This window comes from Saccostrea cucullata, unplaced genomic scaffold, assembly GCF_032062105.1.
Source record: "Saccostrea cucullata isolate Sc308-1 unplaced genomic scaffold, CSIRO_AGI_Scuc_v1 ctg8441, whole genome shotgun sequence".
In the NCBI taxonomy this organism is placed as follows: Eukaryota; Metazoa; Mollusca; class Bivalvia; order Ostreida; family Ostreidae; genus Saccostrea; species Saccostrea cuccullata.
Genome location: NW_026926260.1, coordinates 17,066 through 27,315, shown reverse-complemented (window position 1 = coordinate 27,315; position 10,250 = coordinate 17,066). Strand labels below are relative to the sequence as shown.

The window sequence follows — 10,250 nt, the reverse complement described above, 5'->3', positions numbered from 1 at the left end:
AAACCCCTATCCCCCAGGGCCTAAAAGTGCACTCCGTTGAACCCCCTATCCACCCCAGCCCCAAAAGTGCACTCAGTTGAACCCCCCATCCAGACGGCTTATACTACTAATGATTACCTACTAACACAGTTAACTTGTCCTCTTAATTGATTCATTATCACCCGTATCAGAAAAATTTTATTTATTGTCTTTATCTATTGTTGTCTGGGGTGTTCCCGCATTTTCCTATTAATTTTGCTCAATCTGTGACTCGCGAGTTCTTTCGACTACACGGGGAGGGATCCTGTATGACACAGTTTTACCATATTAGGTCATCTTTAGCAATTTTACGTTTTTCCTTTAAAAATGAAGAAAATAAAAACCGTTTTTTTTCATTGTTAAGATACCCTTTTCCAATCAAAATTCAGTAAAAATAATGAACACTGACCCTTCACCATATAAAAAGAGGAAAAAATCACTCCTTTTTTTTGGACCCCCTCTTTCAACATGGAACGGTATTTCATGTTTTCTCATTTTTTAGTCAGAAAAAAAAATTGAAACTTCTTTTCAGAGATATATATATATATATATTTTTTTAAGGCATTGTATTCGTGATGGTGTTAGAGAGATAATTGAAAAATTAACAACAATATGTGTACAACTGGGGAGACTGCCCTGCCCGTGAGTATTTTTATTCTTTCCTGGAGTAATGATTCTTCGGATGTTATTCTTAAGCATCAGGTATGTCCAATATTAATTTCTGGGGTTTTTTCATTTATAGCATGGATTCTTATTCCAACAAAAGAAGGGCACCAATGACTAGGTATTTCCCATAATTTTACCTTTTTCTACTTCTACTTGAAAACATTTCCTTCTTTTTTCACTTAGTTCATCATAAATAATTCTCATCGAAGGTATTATGATGGGATAAAATTAACATACATTAATTTTTTTCACTATCAAGATTAATGATTATATTTAAAAAATAATATATTTTTTTTTAAATTGACATTTGTTAATGTTACCATAAAAGATCATCTTTCAATTTGCATTTTTATCTCATTTTTCAGTACACCCACTGAGTAAGTTTATTTTACGGTGCCATGTGAAGAACATGGAGTGTCCGTGAGTTTTTTTTCTTTTTTTTCTTTCTTTCCTTTTTTATTTGGTTTTGTTACCGTTTTTCTTATTTTTTTTTAATCTTAAATTAAATCAGTATGAATCATTTACTTCAGATGTGAATTATTTTTATCCTGAATGACACTCAGGTTGCATAAAAGAAAGATATTTTTCAGGTATTGAGATTATATAATTACGTGTGAAGAAATTTAGTGTTTTATTTTTACGCACACTTTGTTAAGTTTTATAATTTATGAATTTTTTACATTCAGTCTGTAAATTTTATTTCAGTACTCCTGATGTCTCGTGAGTGTATTAATTCAATCCTTACTTAAATAAATTCCTCATTCTTATTCATATTTTTTACGTACCTAAGGAAAAAAAAAGAAAAAAAATCAATTTTGTTTTAACTATTTTTATTAGCCCTGTGGGGAAAAAGTTGAACAGAGAAGGGTTAGTATATTACAAGCAGTATTAAAAGCATACGACTTGGTACCCGAAGCATATAGACAAAAGTTCAGAAAGTATAGGAAGTTCGATAATCAAACATTTGTTGAATTTTCACGAGAGAAAGAAGATTTATTCGATCACTGGTTTAGATCTAAGAAACTTGATAAAAACTTTGCTAAATTGCACCAAGTCATCCTGGTAGAAGAGTTTAAAGAATGTGTACCTCAAGATTTGAAAACACATCTAGAAGATAAGAATGTGAAAACTCTTGAAGAGGCAGCAGTGATATTTGATACTTATACTCTGTCTCATAAAAAGAATTTTGTATCAAGATCTCAGACTAGCAGTAATTCTACCTATTCAGACACATATAAAAAGAGTGGTTCAGGGTCTCAGTCTTCCACAAGTCCCCAGTCTCCATCACAAAGTGGTTCTAAATCCGGTCCAGGACGTTTTGAAGGTTCACATGGAATAGGGTCACTTCCTACTTGTAGTTATTGTAAGAAAAAAGGTCATCAGATCAGTGAATGCTTTAAACTTAAGAGAAAAAATAACCTTGATAAAACTCGGCCACATGCTTGTGCGGCAGTTAGAGGTGATAGGGAAGCTATAGTTTCTATTTGTTCTGACACTCCTGATGTTCAGGGTTCACAGTCCAGTTCTATTGATTCTATGGAAGATTATAAGCCCTTAATGTCTCAGGGATTTGTTTCACTCAGTGACTCTAGCGAAATTGAACCTGTCCAGGTTTTGAGAGATACTGGTGCTGCACAGACTTTGTTGTTAGAGGGCGTGCTTCCTTTGTCTAAGCAGACTTCTACTGGTGGGTCAGTTTTATTACAGGGTGTGGAGCTAGGCGTCATTGATGTTCCCCTGCATAGAATTTGTTTGAAGTCAGATTTAGTTACTGGACCTGTTACTGTAGGAGTTCGACCTACTCTTCCCGTTCAAGGCATTTCTTTGTTGCTAGGCAACGATTTAGCTGGTAGAAAAGTTGTACCAGATCCTATAGTTTGTGAGAAAATCACTCCAGAGGTCATGTCTAATGATGAAGATGATGACATATATCCAGCCTGTGCTGTCACTAGAGCAATGGCCAGAAGACGAGAAATGGAGGTTGACCATACTCAAGCCTTTGACAGAGCAAATACCTCTACTGACATTGACTTGAATGACACTTTTTTTTCTGACCGTGATGGCACTCAAGCAAGCATGAAACCACACAATATCAAGAAGCCAGTAAAGAATGAACTTTTACCAAAATTTGGTGGTGATGAGTTGCATCCACCAGTTAGCCAAGACAAGGACATCCTCAGTCAAGAACGGTTACTTTCTGAACAACATAAAGACCCAGATATCATTCAACTTAGTAAGAGGGCACTTCCACCAGAAGAGGCCACTAAAGTTGGAGAATGTTTCTATATGAAAGATGGCATCCTTTTGCGAAAATGGCGACCACCTGACGCTTCCCCAGATGTGTACTGTTCAACTTTGCTTTATTTAGACAAATAGTTTTTGCTTGTAGGAAACTCTAAAAGCAATAATTTGCACAATGAAAAGAAAGGATGAAAATATAGACTCACAAAATAATTACACAATGTGACTTCCACAATGAAGGTGTGGGGAAGATTCTTTGATTATGGGGAGAAATGAAATCATGTAGAGTACAATGATATGTCATATGATGAACAATATAACCCCCAAAAATACCTCCACATTTCACACCTCGACAGAACACCTGTACAACATGTCCTGATGGTACAATTTGTACATTTCCATAGTCATTACATTCCATAATGGTAATTCTATTGATGGATCCACTGCAACTTAAATCGATCGTTGAACTTTTGTCAAAGTATTGAAATTCCATTGAAGTGACGTCCGTGGCGACACAACCCCTGTACACTGTATAAGAACTCCAATCTTAAACCAAATTGTATCCATTATCTGAGCATTCATAGAAATATTTACTGACAACTGAATGGAATCCAATAACTACAGTAATAAGGACAAACATGTTCATTCTATCCATTTTGCACCTCATGACCAGCAAGCGCGCGGAAATCAGCAAATTAATGAGATATCGAACCCGATGTATATTATACTATGAGATATTTATTAAGTTGTTCTCAATATTTTGGGATGTTTTTTTTTAAATAGTCCAATATTATAGACAAAACATCTTATTTCAACTGTTTATATTTCTGTGCTTCAAAGAAAAAGTTATATTATAAATCATGATTGATAGTACAAATCGATATTAGAACTGATAATTATATTTAATGATAGAATATTTAATAATAGAATAGAAATGATAGCTATATGTAGCTATCAATTTTCAATATTAATTCTTTAAAAATAATAGGGAGAGAAGGGATGTTGTTTTCAAGGTTGAAAAACATATTCTTTAAAGTATTTTTTTAAACAAATTTTTTTATAGTTGATGTGAGTGTACGGTGAGATCTTTTGTCCCATTGTCGATGTAAGAAAAGCGGCTTTGAAGGAGTAGGTTAGTGATGAGATTTTTTCAAGTCGTGATCGATCTATAATTATATTGTTTACTTAAAAATGTTGTTTACTTCACAAAATGACCAAGTAAGCATCTTTCAGAGGGTAGTGAATAAAGTTTGCTGGTGGGGTGATAGTTCATGCAAAGGTTTCTCTACTGTTATCCAAATGTTTTAGTAAACAAATTAAAAAGAAACAATTTATATAAAATAGTTCAGGGACAGTTCATGTATGTATACCATATAATAGGGGTACATTTTCTCAATCGTTATTTTACGATTGCGTGCGTATAATTCTATTATCATCATCATGGCTCAGATGTTTGAAAGAGAGGCCAAAAGTAACGGAAGTATTCAGTTCCTGTTAAAGGAAAGTACCAAATACCAAAAAGGACAGTATGCAATTCAGCTCAGTTATTACAAAGGCAAAGTTTATCTACATCTTCAAAGTGAGCAAATTCAGTAAATTGGCAACAGAGTGGATTTTCATTAGAGCTAAATTTCTGCGAGTTAGTACATTCTGTCTGAAATTTTCTACAAGTTATCTCTCTTTCATCACTTGTAGACAACAACAATGGGCGACAGACGAGTCTCCCCGTTGAGATCTTCGACTGTCTCTACGAGCAGTATTACACAATACATAAAGCTGTTGAAGACGTGAAAAAAGACAGCCAAGGTCCCCCAAGTCCACAGTTGGTAAGTTGCTTTTCAATATCCTATTATCTCTAACTCACAACTCACGCTTTTTAATGTTTTATAAGTATTTTAGATTTAATTGATATATTTCCCTTCTTATTGTTAAAACCAATAGCTTGTGATGACTCCAAGAAAACGAAAACGTATTGTGGATCTAGATAGGGATCATGAATTCTAGAGATAAAGAATAAAAACGGGGATACTTATTATCATTAAAAATATTTACAAAAGTATGAATTTATGTGTATTCTGTAAAATGAAACTGTTTCTATTAGAATGCTTTTTTTAACAAATTGCATGTTAATAGTTTTGTTACCTATTTTAGTATATAAAGAGCAAAAAAGAAATTTAATCGTATGAAATTACAGATATTTTTTTTTACTAAGTTCATAAAAAGTTTTATTATTAGCACATAGAACGATTTATGTCTTCTCTGTATAATATTGAGCTGTAATAGTTGTGGAAAAATTAAGAATATGGTTTTCTTGTCATTGATATCTAGAACAATTTACTTTTGATAAATAATGAACTATGTACATTCATAATAATTTTCTAAACTTTAAGGTTTTTTTTTTTAATATAGAACTGTACATGTGGGAAAAACACTTGACTCTGAACAAAAAACAAGGCTTTGAGAATGTTTTGACCATACCGTTGAAATGTCTGATGAGGCGGACAACCAATAAATGAATTTGTGAAACTGAAAGAGCAATGTATTATAATTCAAAATTATCTGGAAAAATAAAAACAGAATTGTACATGTGGAAAAATTCACTTGACTCTGAACGAAAAACAAGACGTTGAGAATGTTTTTAACAATGGTCTCAAAATCTTTGATGAGATGGACCAATTGACACTTTCGTTTAAATAAAGAATTTAATACTTAACAATTTTTATTAAAATGTAGAGCTATTACTGGTGAAAAGTTCCATTGACGTCTTGCGAAAAAATGAAATTAATTTTTTTGAAACAACTCCTTTCGTTTTATACAGCTAAAATAAGATGGATTATTAAAAGCCTTCAGATGAGATGGTTATTTGCCCATATGATAAGACACGTGATCAGAAAAGAAAGACTGTCACGCCATTTAATTAAATGTGCGAAAAGCAACAAATCTATTCTAAAAAAACTTCACTTCATGTTATTCTAACCATAGCCATAAAATTAAAAGGGGTGATGGTTGTGAGCATAACAAACAGTGTACGGACAAACAACGTTTTGACAACTATTTGGAGCGAGAAAAACTTATCACCAACAGAGAGGACACTTCTCTTCCTAACTAAAAGGAATTCCATATATCCTCGGAGGAGAATTCGGATGAGGAGTTGGAGCCCTTTTGCGGTGAAAACTTTCATGGACTAGTTTTAGATATAAATAAAAAAAATAAATGTGACAAAATTTGTACGTAAAAGGGGGACACTTCTCTCCCTATTTATAATGAAATTCATATATCCTGCCAGGAGAATTGGGATGAGGAGTTAATGTGTATGTAGTTGATTTTTTTTTTCCTCTAGTGATGTAATGGTCTCACTACTACTGGATATATTTATACCACGGATGGATTTTATTTTGTATAGAGTTATCTCTCTTGGATCAGAGTTACATGGTAACATTACATTATAACTTGAACTGCTGACTTCGAATTTTATTTCGAAGAGAGAGAGTACTGTGGATCACTTCCAGAGTTTAAAAATTATGTGCATTTAATAAAATAACTTCTTTTTTCATCTTGGTGATGTATGTATCAATATGTAATATATATTTCATTAAGTCTGCAATTTTGTTGTTCTTTTTTCACATCCATTAAATCATCAAGATGGAGTTAACTGATCTTGAAAACTTTTTACTAGTTATCATTCCTATGACTTTTTCTATATATTTATACCAAATACTGACAGTAGTCTATACCCACTAAGATGTCTGGTCTAAAGTTATATAAGTGGATGATATATTGAAAAATAACTTTTCTCAATGAGTAGGCGGAGGCTACTGTGAGCCTTTGGTACAAATATATAGAGTAAGCCTTCCGAGTGGCCGGAGACTGTTGTAAGCCTTTGGTATAAATGTATAGAGCAAGCCTTGGGAGTGGATGGAGACTGCTGTGGACCTTTGGTATAAATTTATAGAGAAAGCCCTTTCATCTGATTACCATAATGGGTAAGAATATATAGAGCAAGCCTTCTGAATTGGTGGAGACTGCTGTGAGCCTTTGGTATAAATATATAGAGAAAACCTTTCATCTAATTAGCATAATTGGTAAGAATATATAATAATTTGGGCGGATCTTATTATATAAATAAAGTGTGTGTTGTATATAAGTAAATAAACAATACTTGTTTACAACCTATCTTTCAAAAGTTTAGCATTTTTTAAAATTAAATTTTGATCCTATTTCTACGACCTTGTTTGTTGCTGACCCATAGAAGAGGTGAAGAGTCAACATCCTATAGGAAAACGGTGATATATATAAACGAATAACACTTTTTTCTTCTCACTCGCTTGTTAGCTTTCCTCCCAAGATGTGTAAAATTTGAAATTGGTGCTGGAAGTGATGGGGGAAAGCAATACTTCTTTAACGGATACACCGAGGAGTATCAGAAGGCGCAGTTTGCAATTCAAATGTCCCTTTTTTAGAGAGAAGGTTGAATTTACATTTCCAACGTGAGTAGTTCCTATACTATCCCATGTAAAACTTTTAAAAAAATCATTGATTTTTAAATTCTAGTCTTAGATTTAATAGTTTTCAAAGAAGCAGTTTTAAAAGTATTCGAGCAGTACTTTATGTATAAATATAGTGTTAATAGTAATCTTATAGTAATAGCACATTTTAAGGAAAATATCCTCTGTTTTAAGTGTAAGTGCAAATTCATTTTAACAGACAACAAAAATGAAACACAAATGTCCATGCAAGAAAACCTTGCGTTGGCTCTCTTAGCAATGCGCCATGACAAACAATCGGGAATTGTTACAGTTAGAAATGTAGGCGGCCCAGCAAGACCTCCAATGGTAAGTTTAATTTTCCTTTAAATGCCCCCCCCCTTCTGAACATGCAATTGCAGTTTATTGACAATATGATCTTGTGTAAATTGTATTATCATAAAGATGTAGATATATAGTATATCAATTAGGCTTAGACCTGTCGATTGTAGTTCATTTAGGGAATATTTCTCCATTTTATTTCCCTGAAAATTCTCATTACAGATGAACGTAATTTCACTCCAAAAAAGAAGAAAATTGTAACAGAAGACGACGAAGATAATTTACGCTTGGTAAAGAAATGTTCCTCTGTATTTCGTATATAATAATGCATTTTTTTTATCAACTTGCAACCATAAATTAATTACGTTATGTTTGTAGTACATTTGTATATACATGTAACATAGAGGAATGTAAATTTGAAGTCAATATATCATCACTTTCAATTTTCGTGCGATAAAATGATTAGCTTATTTTCTAAAGGTAAATTAAATCAAATTTGTTATCACAGAGACTATCAAGTAAAATAATTTTAGATTTAATAAAGAAATTTATTTTATTACTTAGCATCTTTTCGTCTTTGATATACTGACTTAAAAAATAGTTGATTTTATTCAAAAATATATTATTACCAACTATGTTAATTGTGTAATATACATGTTTCTTTCTCTGCTCAGTCAATGTCAATGATATCATTTGTTCACGTTGAAATTTGCAGTAAATCCTGTATCGTTCGTTGTTACACGAGGAAACACATGTTTATCGCTTGAATTCACCATTGAATAGAAAATAAGTTATGAAATGTTTGCGAGTTCCTCTTTCTAATCCCAGGCTTATTATTCAAGAACATATAATGAACCAAGAGGTTATTTGTAACACTGACTCTTCACCATATAGAATGAGGAAAAAAGCGCTAAATCTTCACTTCTTTTTTGGACCCACCCGCTTCATCATGGAAAGGTACTTCCAGTTTTCATTTTTGAATCGGAAAAAAAAATATTCAAAAATTCTTCTCAGAGATATTTATTTCTTTTTTCGATGAAGAAGTGAAAAAAAATTATCAGCAACCTCACGCGGATAAGTGAGCAATTGGCCAGATTGCCATGTCCGTGAGTATATTGTTTTTCTTTTCTGGTGTTATAATTCTTCTGATGTTATTCTTAAGCATCAGGGATGACAAGTATTAAATTCTGGGGGGTTTAAATTTATAGTATGGACTATTTCTCCGCAAACCGGTAAACCATGTGCAGGTATATCTCTATAAATTTACGTTTTTTTTACTTCAACTTAAAAAGATTTCCTTCATAATTCATTTAGATCATCATAAATGAATTTTTTATCTCATCGACGGTATTATGATCGGGTAAAATTAACATACATAATTTTTTTTCATAATTAAGACAATGATTATATACAAAATCATTTTTTTTAGTTCGCATTAGTTTATGTTGCAATAAAAAATCATGATTCAATTTGCATTTTTACCTCATTTTTCAGCACACCAACTGAATAAGTCTCTTAACGGGAATTTTTGAAGAAAAAAAAATCAATGAAATAAAATTATTCCCTCTTTAATTAATATTTAAATTATGTATATGACTCTTTTTTTCTGTTAACATAGAGAACCTCGTAGACGACGAGTGAGGGCAACGGGGTTAGTTTTGTTTTCCTTATGATTTGGTCAACTTCATCTTCTAAAAAGTCAAAATATTTTAATCATTTCTCCCCCCCCCCTTTTATTTTCTTCTGTTCAGGCAGCCACCCAGTGTCCCGAGGAGGAATCATTTAGTATACTGAAAAATATGAAATATAATGTATACACTTCTTGAACATCGTTATAAAACATTGATTTTTCTTTCTATTTACAGTCTCTTGATAGATACCATCACAATAAGTGATGTGTAAGTTATTAACTTTTTAAATCATACCTGATTTTTTTACTCCATAAATTTAATTTTTACTCATAAGAAACTTATTTTTTAAGTAGCATCACACATGAAGTAGAATAGAGGTTCTCCTTTTGGGGAGTACATTTGATTTGTTGAATCTATGAACTTTCGAAATCAGCCCAGAGGATGAAGCAGAAGAAAAAATGCGGAAACGTCGTTAGTAGTTTTTTTTTTTAAATACAATAATTAGTCATTATTTGTTATTATATAAAGAATTTAACTCAAACACAAGATTCCCCTTAAGCGCTTGTTGGGGAATGAGGCTTGTCGGTGGGGTAAAGGTTTACTGTCCTCTCTAGTATTTCGGGTAAACACGTGTCATTTTACGAAAACAAAAATAAGAGTTAAGGAACAAGAGGTTTCACCTACAAAGGGAGCGCATTTTCATAATATTCAAATCCGATATCATTTTTAAATAACAGTTATTTACGAGGGTTGTTCGATATGTATTGTGTATTGTACCACAGCGCGATAACGCCTTGCATGATTTCGTCGATATTTACACGCCTGGATAACTCTATTCAAAACCTTGCCAACAGTATAAACACGAGCCTTCATCTACACATGGTTATAA

At 32.5% G+C, this 10,250-nt stretch overlaps 1 protein-coding gene across 1 annotated transcript; it reads left to right on the top strand.

The window, feature by feature from the left end:
• The first annotated feature begins 4,365 nt into the window (after nt 1-4,365).
• Nucleotides 4,366-4,929, top strand: LOC134271238 (uncharacterized). Its single transcript, XM_062753470.1, has 3 exons — nt 4,366-4,504; nt 4,621-4,751; nt 4,867-4,929. The coding sequence occupies exons 1-3, from the start codon at nt 4,366-4,368 to the stop codon at nt 4,927-4,929; spliced, it is 333 nt and encodes a 110-aa protein (XP_062609454.1).
• Nucleotides 4,930-10,250: the final 5,321 nt, after the last annotated feature.